This window comes from Panthera onca, chromosome D2 (assembly GCF_046562875.1).
Source record: "Panthera onca isolate mPanOnc1 chromosome D2, mPanOnc1 haplotype 2, whole genome shotgun sequence".
Taxonomy (NCBI): Eukaryota; Metazoa; Chordata; class Mammalia; order Carnivora; family Felidae; genus Panthera; species Panthera onca.
In genome coordinates, this window is record NC_138349.1 from 56,683,026 (window position 1) to 56,697,340 (window position 14,315).

The following is a 14,315-nucleotide window of genomic DNA, read 5'->3' on the forward strand; positions in this document are numbered from 1 at the left end:
CTAGAAGTGCATCCTATTATCAGGCTGTGAACACTCAGCCACCAGAGGTATGATTAACTGACTGTTGCCTTGTGTATCTTATTTCAGCCCCATTTGACTTGGTAGATAAATTGTCTGCTCCGTAAACTGTATGCTAGTGGGAATGAATTATTTGCATGTCCGTCTGGGCTGCTGCTATGCTGCTGAAGGCTGTTCAGATGTATAGCCCGCTTGTCCTCTTTCTGCATTCCAGAAAGGCAAGCAGACTGAATTATTGGCAAATGATTCATTTCTAACACCAGGGTTATTCAGGAAACGTAGATCTCTATTTTCTTGCCCTGATACATTACATCGAAACACGCAAGGCTGGCCTCCCAGAGTCGTTTGAGAAGGTTAGCTAAGGATGTGTGGGGCAGGCACAGAAATGAGTGGGGCGCTGGGGAGTTCCCGGCCACGATGCCATTCTATGGCCTGACCGGGAAGATGGCCTATGCTTACCTTTGGCTGACCGGCGCCGGCATGAATAATTCTCGGCACTAAAGCGTTTGTTTACTCTCACAATGTAGACGCTGCCATAGCTCTTTAGTGTAAGCGTGAATAATTCAAGACCGGAGTGAAAGTCGTGTTAGGGGAACGAGGGATGAAGGAAACATCATTGCCTGCAAACGGTAGGTTATAAAAATGCACCAGTGTTTTACTGCAGCACATGACAATTCTCTTTATTACCTTCTGCCCCAGAACGAGGCTTTTAGATGACAGAATGGTGAATCCGTCCCCCGGCCCATCTTCGGAGGTGGAATTTGAAGTTCCTTCTTTATCGCTGTCCTTTGGTTTGGACTGTTGGTAGAAATCAGAAGGACAGGTGGGAGATAATTCAGGAAAAGCCCAGAGTGGCTTTATCAAGCCCTCCCTATGGCTATCACCACCTTGGATATGAAAGGAAGTGGCGGGTGTTATGTTCCGCCGTCCTCGATGGAGGGACGCAAGGGAGCAATAGGAGGGAAAGAGAAGGGCGTAGCCCAAAGTAAAGTGTGTTCAAGAGGTCCACAGGTATGTGTAGTCCTTCCTCCGACTGGACACAGGTATACTGTCGTTCTTTGCAATGCCTGCAGCTTAAGATGGCAAGCATCGGAACCAAGTGGGGTCATTCATAGCCCACTGTTCGACCTCCCTTCTCCCCAGGATTTCCTTGGGGCACAGAGGCAGTGGCGTGAACTCTTACACATCTTTTGTGTTATCGCGGAGGTCTGTGGAATGGAAATTTGACGACCTTTGTGGCAGCACTGTCTACTAGAACTTTCTGTGAGCACGGAAATGCCCTCTGCCTGCTGAGCACTTGAAATGTGGGTGGCGCAACCAAGGAACTGAATTTTGTTTTAAAATGTCCCCACACGGGCTCTACACTGTTAGTGCAGAGTCCAATGCGGGGCTTGAACTCACAACCGGCAAGCTCGTGACCTGAGCGGCTGCCTAACCGACTGAGCCACCCAGGTGCCCCCAAGGAACTGAATTTTTACTCTGATTTAGTTTTAATGAATTCCAATGCAAAGAGCCGCACGTGGCTAGTGGTTGATCGTGGTGGGCAGCTGATGGAAGCATCTCCGAGCTATAGCTACCTGGCACATGAGGCTGTCCTGAACGCCTGAAATCCCACTGGCTGAACCCAGCCGACCATCTGGGGGAGACAGACAGTCTGTGACAAACACAGACTGAAGCTCTGAAGAGAAATACAAAGCAGAGTTCCAGGCTATCATCTGTCCCTTACGATTTTGTCGGGGGCAGTGGAAGCATCTGGAAACATGAAGGCCACCCAGGCGTTGGGCTTGGAAACCTCTAGTAGTCCCTGCTTGGTGATTTAAGGTCTAGTCTCAGAGGCCCTTTACCATTTTCTCCCAGTGGGGGGAGTCCCCAGCCCGTCAACAATGATGGGGACTCTGGATGCTTCAACCTTCTCCTGTTCTCCGAGCATCCCTGGCTCACACAGGCAACCCAGGCTCACCTTTTTGGACGTCCGTGGTTTGGCAGCCTTGGATTTCTTGCCTCCCTTCTTGCCTGACGCCGCCTTCCTTCCTCTTTTCTCTGGGGGAGGGGAGAGGATAGTTTCCGACTTGCCTTTGGTCCCTCGCTTTTTGGCCAGCAGTTCGGGATGAATTCTGGGTAGGACACCTCCACTGGCGATGGTCACTCCTTTTAGCAGCTGAAGAGAGAAACGCGTGAGCTCGGGCAGCCAAGAGCTTGCTGGTCCCGGATTTAATACAGTTCTAACCGATGGCAAAACAAGTGTTAAATCTGGTCTTTGCTTTCCCAAAGCATGATGGGTGGTTTAACTAGCTTTCCTGTTCCACTGGTAGAGTGAGTCTCTGTAGGTATCATGGCATCCTATGGTCTCATACAGAAAGCAAAACCAACAAGGGAAGATGAAAGGGTAAGGAGGCTGAAACCTGTGCTCAGGGAGGGAGCACGGCTTGACAAAACTGGGTTCAAAGGTCGATGTTAGGGCTAGACCCAGTTAACAACAGACCTCCACACTCTTGATCACGCATTCCATCAGTAAAATATGTTTGACCATGCACCTCTCAATTAATACGTTTACTTTCTAAACAATTGACATGTACTACTGCATTAATAGAGTCTGCACATCCCCAAGTAGTTCCCGTCTACAAGGTGTACAACCAGGGCGGGTCCATGGACAGTTAGAGTTACTGTCAGGGTCAAGAGAGATACAGGAATTGCAAGGAAGAGTCCAGAAACTTTTACAGCAACCTGACAGAGGTATCGTAGATCTATTGGATCTATTGGATCTGGCCAAAAGATTGTGGCTTGTGGTTGGTATGTTGTTTTTTAAAAACTTTTCTAGCAATTATTTTTTATTGTATTTTTGGAAATTATCAGCCCACGATGGATTGGAGATAAGAACTGATTCTTCACATCACGCACACTTTGAAAAGAACAAGATTAGAATACAAATTCTTGTACTATCTACTGACTAGCACTTCCTGGGAGAGGCATTCATGGCAACTTTGGAGTTAGTTCCGTAACATAGGGAAGATTCTCCTGCCCTCATCAGAATGAGTTGTCAACAATGTTTGCGCGAAGAAATCATGAACAACATATATGCACGGCACCTTCCCCAGCTACACGGAGAGCTTGCTTTTAGAGAGGACAGGAAGGTCTGGAAAGACCCAAATATATAATGGGTCATTTCCAGAGGCAATTTTATTTTCTATCTGAATGATATAGCCAGCGGGATTTCTTCATCTCTTACATGATCTGGAAAATTCGTTGTATTAACGTGATTGGGAACTGTAGCAGGAATGACTTATAACCAACGGGGTCCGCATGCAACATTGTGTTTGGCAAACCCATTCTGCAGCTTGTGTCCGTGCTTCAGACAGACCTACCTGATTGAGTTCCTCATCGTTGGCAACTGCTAGCAGGATGTGTCTTGGGGCTATCCGGGCCTTCTTGTTGTCCCTTGCGGCATTCCCAGCCAATTCTAGAATTTCCGCTGAAATCACAAGAGGGAGTTAATAGGCAATCTACAGAATGGGGTCTGAGGTTTTTGGAGCTTTTCTTTGGAAATGGTCTCCGAATTGGATCACATTTATTCATTTGTCAGTTTTATGTCTGGGCCTGGAAAGAAATCCAGAATGCTGGAAAGAACTCAGGTTCCAGATGAGTAAGATATTTAAGCAAGACCTGATAGACGATCCTGTGGCAGTCTTCGAGTTGCCCTTGACATTAATTCTGCGCCATCTTCCTTAATATTTGGACCTATGATTTTTTTTTGTTGAGCCCATAAACACAGGTAGGAAGACAGGATTTCCCAACCTCCCTTGCTGAGAACTGTGGTCATGTGATTACATTCTGGCCAATGAAAGACAAGTAATTATACTGTATGGTGCTTCCAAAAATGTCCATCAATGAAGGGAATGTACCTTCTTCCCTTTCTGCTGGCCGACTGGGGACGTGATGGCTGGATTTGGCCAAGAGGAAGAGCAAGATAGAAGGAACTGGAGTTTCTTATGATGGTGGTGACTCCTGACTAGACTGTCCTTACTCCCGGATGGTCTTCTATAGACTTATTTTGTATGAGGAGAGAGATAAACTCTCTTGTTTAAGCCACAGGAGTTAATTCTTGTTAAGCACGAGTTAATTCCGAGCAATACAGAGCCCTAACATAGGACCTGAATTTCTTTTAGCCTAAAGAGAGAGGGCCATAGTTGAGGTAGGTTAAAGTTGGTCTTTGGTACCCATTGGGACCCTTTTTAGAATCTCCCTTTCTTCTTTGCTTGCTGCCCTAGGTCCCTCCTGTCCTAAAGGAAAGGGATGGGGAAAACTAACTTGTACCGTGGGGTGAGGATATGCTTAGCCCAGAAAGTGAATTCTGAACAGGGATACCTACAAAGCCTGGAAAGGAAGGTATTTGGGGCTTGGGGGGTTTCCACATATCCCTTAGGATCTAAGCATGACTAAGCACGTTTAAGAAACATGTCATCTGATAAATGTAAAAGAGTTGAGGGGCGCCTGGGTGGCTCAGTCGGTTAAGCGTCCGACTTCAGCTCAGGTCATGATCTGGTCGTTCATGGGTTCGAGCCCCGAGTCCGGCTCTGTGTTGACAGCTCAGAGCCTGGAGCCGGCTTCGGATTCTGTGTCTCCCTCTCTCTCTGCCCCTCCTCTGCTCATGCTCTGTGTCTCCCTCTCTCAAAGATAAAATAAAAGATGAAAATAAAATTAAATTAAAAAAATAAAAGAGTCGATAAAGAAGAGTTTTCCTGAAACTATTTTACATGTCATCAAAATTTGTATTTATTTATTTATTTACATTTTTTACATAGTGTTTATTTATTTTTGAGAGAGTGCAAGCAGGGAAGGGGCAGAGAGGCGGACAGAGGATCTGAAGCAGGCTCCAGGCTCTGAGCCGACAACGGAAAGCCTGCTGTGGGGCTCGAACTCGTGAACCACAAGATCATGACCTGAGCCGAAGTCGGACGCTCAACCGACTGAGCCTCCCAGGTGCCCCTGTTATCACAATTTTTAGTCAAAATTTAAAAAAAAATCTGTAGACTTACCATCTGTTTGTTTTCCCCTTCCTCCTCTGTCTCCTATTTCTTTCCTCCTCAATTTCAGAGGGATGTTCTGCTAATCAAATTTGTCTGCCTTCAAAAGTATTAATGAGCCCTCAAAGAAAAATTCTTTCCCTTAGAAAACTAGAGGCAATGTGCCAACGTGTTGTCTCACTGATAATGTGGTGGCAAAGTGTGTGTGTGCGTGCGTGTGTGCTGGGAGAATTTGCTGGTACAATGGCATAAGCGCTAAGCCCTAAAATTAACAGGCGATTCTGTGTGAATCTTCACAATCAACCTAATTTCAAATAAATAGCACATAAAATTGCCATCACTCATAAAAATCTATGGCAATAAAAACCTGCCTAAGTGTGCCGTATTAACTAAGCAAATGTGATTAACAAAAAATTAGAATAAAGTAAGCATTAGAGTTAAATATTTATATGGAATTTCCATAATGGAAGGCGCTAAATCACTGCGAATTCACTCTCACAACATCTTTTCCAGATTATTAAGCAATGAATATTGTGTTTACCAACAATCCATTTATACGGTGACGGTGACATTTTCTGAATCAGAGCCTGGGGGGCCGTGGTTTGAGAAGTGTGGGCATACTTGTTGGGACAATGGGATAGAGTATTTGAAATTCATGCCCTATTAGATCATCTGGTTGGCTGCATTCAAGCTGCTGCCCGGCCCTTTCCTTCCCTTAAAAGAAGGGTACGCATCATGGAGAACTGTGGCTATAAAGCTTTCACAAATGGGCTTCCTTTTCTGACTCTAGGGTAAATGTGCAGCTCCCCTTTGTGCCCAATAAAAAGGAGTTATCTGCACCTGCCCAGCTTGGGGGTCCCACACCTGGGAGGAAGGAGCACTCACCACACCTGGGAGGAAGGAGCACTCACCACACCCGGGAGGAAGGAGCACTCACCACACCCGGGAGGAAGGAGCACTCACCACACCCGGGAGGAAGGAGCACTCACCACACCCGGGAGGAAGGAGCACTCACCACACCCGGGAGGAAGGAGCACTCACCACACCTGGGAGGAAGGAGCACTCACCACACCCGGGAGGAAGGAGCACTCACTCTTTTCTATTCTAGATTGGATGGGGTCAAGGAGCCTCCCAATTTTAAGCTTCTGAGCGACTGAATTTAATTTAGCATCTTGGACTATCACTTTCCTGCCTGTGTCACCTGCCCTGAGAGGAAGACGTTAAGCATCCTGCTGAGTTCCTCAAATTAGCTGTCAGCATGAGAGGCAGCGCTAAATGGGAAGCCTTACAGATCTGGAGCCTTCGGGAAGCCCCCCGGGGTCAGGTTATTTTCAGCCTGACAGACGGAGGCACGGACACTGGATTCACAGATGGACAATCTGCCGGAATCAAAGGCAGCTCGGCCAGAGACGAAGGGCGGTGATTCAGCAGGCAGACCCACGCGGGGCACACAGGCAAGGCTCGGCGGGAGGCCACTGGGCTTCTGGACCTGCCCTTCCGAAATCAGTTATAAGAGAGAAAACCCTGATTCTGCGCTCTAGTGTAAAAGCAGAGGTAGAGTTTTTCTTCTAGGAAAACTTAAAAAAAAAAAAGCTTTTATTTATATATTTAGAGGGTGGAGGGAAGGGGCAGAGACAGAAAGACAGACAGAATCCCACTCAGGCTCCATGATGACAGCACAGAGCCTGAGGCGGGGCTCGATCTCATGAACCGTGAGATCATGACCTGAGCTGAAATCAAGACTTAACCGACTGAGGCACCCAGGTGCCCCAAAGAGAAAAACTCTTTCATAATACACAGCTAGGGGCGCCTGGGTGGCTCGGTCGGTTAAACGTCCGACTTCGGCTCAGGTCATGATCTCATGGTCCGTGAGTTCAAGCCCCGCGTCAGGCTCTGTGCTGACTGCTCAGAGCCTGGAGCCTGTTTCAGATTCTGTGTCTCCCTCTCTCTCTGCCCCTCCCCTGTTCACGCTCTGTCTCTCTCTGTCTCAAAAATAAATAAACGTTAAAAAAATTAAAAAAAAAGTAATACACAGCTGAAAATCTAGATCTGGGAGTTCTCTTCTCTGCAGGATGTTTAGTCTGGACATGCCTTGGGACAAGGACTTCACGGTTTAAATGTCTGAAATAACTATCACTATTACTATGTTTCCAATGTCATTATGACAAATATAGTCACAGGAACTGTATACAGTAGTTACATTCTCGAGTGATTTTACTGGTCTTGAGAGCACAAGTACCCTTCTGCTGGCAGCCAGTAGGAAAAACGGATTTATAGAGCCCAAAGGTGTTTTGCTGAAAATTCTGTGAGAAGATTATTATTCTGTTAACTGGTGGAGATTTCCACGGAAGTCTGTATTCTCGGAAGTCACACCTCCAGCTATAGGAAGCATCTGGAATACAGCTTAGAATTTGGTAGTAAAAAAAAAAAAAAAAAAGATTTCTCTAGCCAAAAGGGATGTTGGAAAGCTCATCGTGCACATAATTTTGGAAGAGCCGTGTCCTCTCATTTTGTCCAGGATTTAAAACAACATTAGACATCCCGGCCCACAGGATATGGGAGACAGCACAGTAAATGTAGGGCTGGGACAGGGGGCATGGAGTGGTCGCTCCTTTAAGACTGTCTCCTTCCTTAGCCCCTTCTTTCTTGCCCGTTTGCCCATGAGGTGACGGTGACCCCGAGGACCATCTGGGCCCTCTGGTCTGCTCAGGCCATGCAGTCTTCTGGGAAAACCCATCCATTCATGGCTCGAGCCACCCTTGCCCATGTTATCAGATCTGTACCTCCTGCCGTGATGTCACCTGGACAGCCTCACCTGGTGTTCCACAGGTCAATCAAACTCACCGCATCCCCAAATCCAAATCATCCCCCTTGGGGTCGGCACACCATTCGCACACAGCTCCTACCGGAGACCTGAGAATCAATCACACACCTTTGGCCAACTTCTCCACACCTATTGCCATTACTTGAGTTAAGGCTCTCTTCTCTTTGAGCCCAGATAATTGTAATGGCTGTCCAAGTGGTTTCCCCGCCCCCATTTTTGTCCTCCTCCAGATCCACGGCAGAGAGGCCACTGCTGGCCCATAGGTGCCTTTGTACAAATTAGAAAAAGACATTCCTTCTGCCAGATGCTTTACTTCTCTAGAACAATACCCTTTACTGCCATCTGCCGGGAATGCTCGTAATACACATACAAATCTTTGAGATCTGTGATGCGAACGATACTCCCTTGGATGCGTGCCCTTGCACAGTGTACAACCTGCACAACCATACGTGTGGCCCTGGCTGCCAGAGGGATCTTTTCAAAACATAAATATTAGAAATGAAAATCATTAGATAAAAAAGTGTTTGTGTTAAATGGGTAGTCCCGATTGTCTGAAATGATGTCAACGAAGGTCTTCTATGTGGCACAATGACTTAAGTCACCCTGAGATTCAAGCTTTTTAAAAAACCTACTTATCCGTTAAATTAAAAAATGTTACAGAACATTTTCTCACCATAAAAACGGTTTCAATTCTTCATTTTCAACACCTTACATTTACATTGTGTCTATTGGTGGTAAAAACAAAATTATTTCCCAGAATTTCGGGCTTGCTTTTTTAGTCCATTTTCCCTTGCTAACGTTGGAGATGTGCACTGGATCAACGTTTTACAGATCGACAAAGTAAAGTATGAATGTGCTGTCCGTTCTGGGAGGCTTGGGACTTCTCAGGTGGAAAGGATGTTCTAGATGAACGGTCCAGCATGTGCCAGATTGTGCCACCTCCTCCTCTTTTGGGGACTAGACACGCCTCATGGCTCTAACATCGGGGTGATGTGTGAACCCAGGCCCAGCCAGGAGGCCAGTCTGGAGAAATCAGGCAGGCAGACTGCTCTCTCTCACCCAGAGTAGCTGAAAATTGGTGCAACTTTCTTTTTCGGCTAAGTAAGCCCCCCCACCCCCAAGCCTTCTCTTACTGGCCGTTCATGTGGCCCTAGGCTCCCTTTCTGAGGCACTGAGTGGGAGAGAGGATCTTCAGAGACCCCAGTCATGAATCTGAAGGGAGTGGTAAGCTGGCCACGGGAAATCGCCGACGCAGGCCTGGTCGACCCTGTCCTGGCCCGCTGCCAGGACATCAGCGGGCAATTCCAGGTCGCTGCTGTTGACATCAGGGCAGGGGTAAGAGCGGAACAGTGCAACTTAAAAGCTGCCTTAGGAGGTTCAGCTTGGAGAGTCGGCGAAGGTGATGCTCTACGTGGAGAAGGAGGGTGTCTGCCAGAGGCCGATGGGACGCTGTGGTGTGCTCATCTGTCCCCGGCAGCCCCTCTCCTTCTGGGAGCCTGGGGAGGGACCTTCCCCCCTGACCAGAGCCTCCAGCCAGCTCTGGGGTCCCCGGGGGCCCCATCTCCCCGATGAGCTCCTTGTCTCCGGCCTCTCCCCCCTCTGCCAGGGGAATCCCTCTGGTAGGCTGGTGAGGCCTGTGGGCCCCTTCTCAGAATAATGGCGGCTCTTCCTTTCATTGTGGTAAAACAGGCGTGGCATGAAATTGACCATTCTGACCATTTCCAGGCGAATAACTCAGTGGCATTCAGTAATTCACAATATTGGGCCACCACCACCGCCATCCACCCCCTGCCCTTCATCTTCCTTAAACCGGAAGCTCCATGCCCATCAAACTCTAAGGCCCATCCCACCCCAGCCCCCCTCGGCCCCTACAGCTGCCGCTCTCCCCTCTGCCTCTTTGCACTTGACTACTCTGCTGGCTTATTTCCATCCCCTTTTGCACAAAGTCTTCGAGCCTCATCCATGCTGTAGCACGCGTCAGAATTTCATTCCTTTAAAAAAAAAATTCTTTTCAAGGTTTATTTAGTTTTTGAGAGAGAGAGAGAGAGAGAGAGAGAGTGGGGGAGGTGCCGAGAGAGAGAGGGAGACACAGAATCGGAAGCAGGCTGTGCGCTGTCAGCCCAGAGCTTGACGCGGGGCTCAAACCCACGAACCGCGAGATCGTGCCCTGAGCCGAAGCTGGACGCTTAACCGACAGAGCCCCCAGGGGGCCTCAGACTTTCATTCCTTTTTATGGCTGAATGATATTCCACTGCGTGGATCCACATCTCGTTTATCCACGCATCTGCTGACACTCGAGTGGTTTCCAGTTTTTGGCTATCGTGGTAATGCCGTATGGATGTGTATAAATGTGTGTTTAAGTCTCTAGTTTCAATTCTTTTGGGCATATACCTAGAAGTGGAATTGCTGGGTCATAAGATAATTCCATGACTCTTTAACTTCTGTTTTTAATAAGCATTTTCTTTTAATTGCAATATAGTTAACATACAGTGTAATATCAGTTTCAGATGTATAATACAGCGGTTCAACAAATCCATATATCATTCAGTGCTCATCACAACAAGTGCACTCCTTAATCCCCAGCATATATTTTACCCCCCCCCTCCCCTCTGGCAACCATCAGTATGTTCTCTATAATTAAGAGTCTTTCTTGGCTTGTCTCTCTCTTCTTTTTGCTCATTTGTTTTGTTTCTTCAATTCCACATATGAGTGAAATAATATTGTATTTGTCTTTCTCTGGATGACTTATTTCACTTAGCATAATACTCCCTTGATCCATCCATGTCGTTACACATGGCAGGATGTCATTCTTTTTTTATGGCTGAGTAGTATTCCACTCCGCGTGTGCGTGCGTGTGTGTATCTCACCTCTTCTTTATCCATTCATTTATGGATGGACACTTGGGCTGTTTCCATACATTGGCTATTGTGAATAATGCTGCAATAAACATAGGGGTGCATGCGTCCCTTTTAATTAGCGATTTTATACTTTTTAGATTGTAGAGTCATTCTATTTTTAACTTTGTGAGGAATCTCCATACAGTGGCCGCACCAGTTTGACTCCCACCAATAGCGCATGAGGGTTTGTACGTGGTGTAAGAAAGTGGTCCGGCTCATTCTTTTGCATTCTTCTTCTCTCCTTCTTTCTACTGAAAGCTGTCCAGGTTTCCCAACACCATTTGTTGAAGAGACTGTGTTTTTCGCATTGGATCGTTTCCTGCTTTGTCAAAAATTAATCGACCATATAATTGTGGGTTCGTTTCTGGGTTTTCCGTTCTGTTCTCTTGGTCTATGTGTCTGTGTTTGTGCCAGTACCATACTGTCTTGATGATTACAGCTTTGCAATACAGCTTGAAGTCTGGGATTGTGCTGCCTCCAGTTTTGTTCTTCTTTTTCAGGATTGCTTTGGCTATTCGGGGTCTTTTGGGGTTCCATACAAATTTTAGGATTGTCTGTTCCGGTTCTGTGAAAAATGCTGTCGGTGTTTTGATGAGGATTACATTACATGTGTAGGCTGCTTTGGGAAGTATAGACATTTTAACAATGTTTGTTCTTCAGATCCATGAGCATGGGATATCTTTCCATTTCTTTGTGTCTCCCTCAATTTCTTTCATCGATGTTTTAGTTTTCAGAGTACAGGACTTAACCTCTTCGGTTAAGTTTATTCCTAGGTATCTGGTTCTCCTTGGTGCAAGTATAAATGGGATTGTTTCTTAATTTCTCTTTCTGCTGCTTCATTTTTAGTGTAAAGAAATTCAACAGATTTCTGTACGTTGATTTTGTATCCTGTGACTTTGCTGAATTCAGTGTATCAGTTTCAATACTTTTTTGGTGGAGTCTTTAAGGTTTTCTATATAGAGTGTCACGTTCTCTGCTAAGAGTGAAAGTTTTACTTCGTCCTTTCCGATCTGAATGCCTTTTATTTCTTTTTTGTTGTCAGATTGCTAGGGCTGGGACTTCTAGTACTGTGTTCAATGAAAGTGGTGACAGTGGACGTCCTTGTCCTGTTCCTGACCTTAGGGGAAAAGCTTTCAGTTTTTTCCCTTTGAGGATGATGATGGTTGTGGGCTTTTCATACAAGGCTTTTATTATGTTGAGGTATGTTCCCCCTAAGCCCTCTTCTTTTGTGGTTTTCATCATGAGTGCATGTTGTACTTTGTCAAATGCTTTTTGTGCATCTATGGAAATGACCGTACGGTTTGTATCCTTTCTCTCATTGATGAGGTGTATCACATACATTGATTTGCAAATATTGAACCACCCTTGCATCCTGGAGATAAATCCCACTTGATCGTGGTTTATGATTTTTTTTAATGTATTGTTGGATTTGGTATTTTGAGGAGGATTTTTGCATCCATGTTCACCAGGGATATTGGCCTGTAGTTCTCTTCTCTCTCTGGCTCTCTCTCTTTTGTGGTGTCTTTATCTGGTTTTGGTGTCAGGGTAATGCTGGCTTCATAGAATGAATTTGGAAGTTTTCCTCCCTCTTATATTTTCTGGAATAGTGTGAAAAGAATAGGCATTAACTCTTCCTTAAATGTTTGATAGAATTCGCTCGTGAAGATGTCTGGTCCTGAACTTTTGTTTGTTGGGAGTTTTTTTTTTTGTTTTTTTGTTTTTTTTTTTTTTTTTTGGTTAACTGATTCAATTGCATTGCTGGTTATCCGTCTGTTCAAATTTTCTATTTCTTCTTGCTTTGATTTTGGTAGTTTATAGGCTTCTAGGAATTTATCCATTTCCTCCAGGTTGTCCAATTCATTGGCATATAGCTTTTCATAGTATTCTCTTATAATTGTTTATATTTGTGTCGTGTTGGTTGCTAGTTTTCCTCTCACAGGTGATTTTGTTTGAGTCCTCTTTCCTTTCTGGGAAATCTGACTCCCTAGTTTATTAATGCTGTTGATCTTTTCAAAGAACCAGTTCCTTATTTCATGGATCTGTTTTACTATGTTTGTTTGTTTGCTTTTTGTTCTTGTGTTTTTGTTTTTGTTTTTTTTTTTAGTTTCTCTATCATTCGCTTCTGCTCTAATCTTTATTATTTCCTTCCTTCTGCTGGTTTGTTTGTTCTTTTTCTAGTTCCTTTAGGTGTAAGGTTAAGTTGTTTATTTGAGATTTTTCTTGCTTATTAAGGAGGCCTGTGTTGCTATAAACTCTCCTCTTAGAATTGCTTTTGCTGCATCCCAAAGATTTTGGACCACTGTGTTTTCATGTACTTTGAAAAAATTTCTTCTTTGATTTCTTGGTTGACGTCCTTGTTTAACTTTTTGAGGAATCCCAAACTGTGTTCCACAACAACTACACCAATTCATATTCCGACCAGCAATGCACGAGGGTTCCAATTCTTTACATCCTCATCAATAATTGTAATTTTTTTTTTTTACTAGCCACTCTAATGAGTGTCAGGATAAAGTTTTAAATGCATAAAATACAATACAAAGGATGACAGAGAAAACCAATTACACTGAAATGTAATTTTCCAAGTATTAAAAAATCTGGGGGGGCGCCTGGGTGGCTCAGTCCGTTAAGCCTCTGACTTCAGCTCAGGTCATGATCTCGCGGTCTGTGAGTTCGAGCTCCGCATTGGGCTCTGTGCTGACAGCTCGGAGCCTGGAGCCTGCTTCGGATTCTGTGTCTCCCTCTTTCTCTGCCCCTCTGCCTCTCATTCTCTCTCTTTCTCAAAAATAAACATTAAAAAAATTTTTTTAAATAAAAAAAATCTGGGATATAATAGTCTGTGTGCTTGTTTTAAAAAATATATAATTTATTGTCAAATTAGCGTGTACATTGTGCTCTCGGTCTTGGGGGTGGAGTCCCGTGATTCATTGCTTCCATACAACACCCAGTGCTCATCCCAACAAGTGCCCTCCTCAATACCCACGTGGGCTTCTTTATTAACACGTTAAATAACAAGATCTAGTCTATTAACTACTGTGATTCTGAAGTAATGATAAGTATAAATGATATTTCTATACATCTGTAACAAGGGGAATCTAATAAGAAGTGATTTCAGTTGGTCAAAAAGTCCCAGGTGCCACTGACACACTACTGTGGTTTCTTGCCCACGACAGATAGAGGAAGGAAATGCTGAGGTTCAGGTATGGCTCGGGAAGTTGAAGACAGAATCTGAGGACCCCAGGCTCAAGCTTGTTCCGTGTCGCACCCCCTCCCACCTGCCGCACCACCAGCTATCGACTTCTCTCTTCCCTTCTTCTGAGCCAAACTCCCTAAAATAGTCTCCACCCCCTTGGTCTCCTGGCCACAGCTCCAACTCCCCAGCCCACCGCAGTTTGGCTTTGACCACCCAGCCCGTTCTCACCGGGGTCACCATGACCTTGAGATGGCTAGATCTGTTGCCCCCGTCTGGTTTTATTGGCGTCACCTTTGAGGGTTAGTTACTCTCCCTTGGTTTCCCCGGCACCGACTCTCCCGTGAGCCCGTCCTCCCTCCTCTCTG

At 45.5% G+C, this 14,315-nt stretch overlaps 1 protein-coding gene across 1 annotated transcript in view; it reads right to left on the reverse strand.

The window, feature by feature from the left end:
* MACROH2A2 (macroH2A.2 histone) overlaps window positions 1-14,315 on the reverse strand; it is a 58,211-nt gene that overhangs the window by 14,836 nt on the left and 29,060 nt on the right. Inside the window, exons 3-5 of the mRNA XM_060642544.3 lie at window positions 3,381-3,487; window positions 1,979-2,176; window positions 706-816 (exon numbers count right to left, since the gene is read on the reverse strand). Of these exons, the coding sequence (XP_060498527.1) occupies window positions 706-816; window positions 1,979-2,176; window positions 3,381-3,487 (416 nt within the window). The remainder of the gene's footprint in view (window positions 1-705; window positions 817-1,978; window positions 2,177-3,380; window positions 3,488-14,315) is intronic.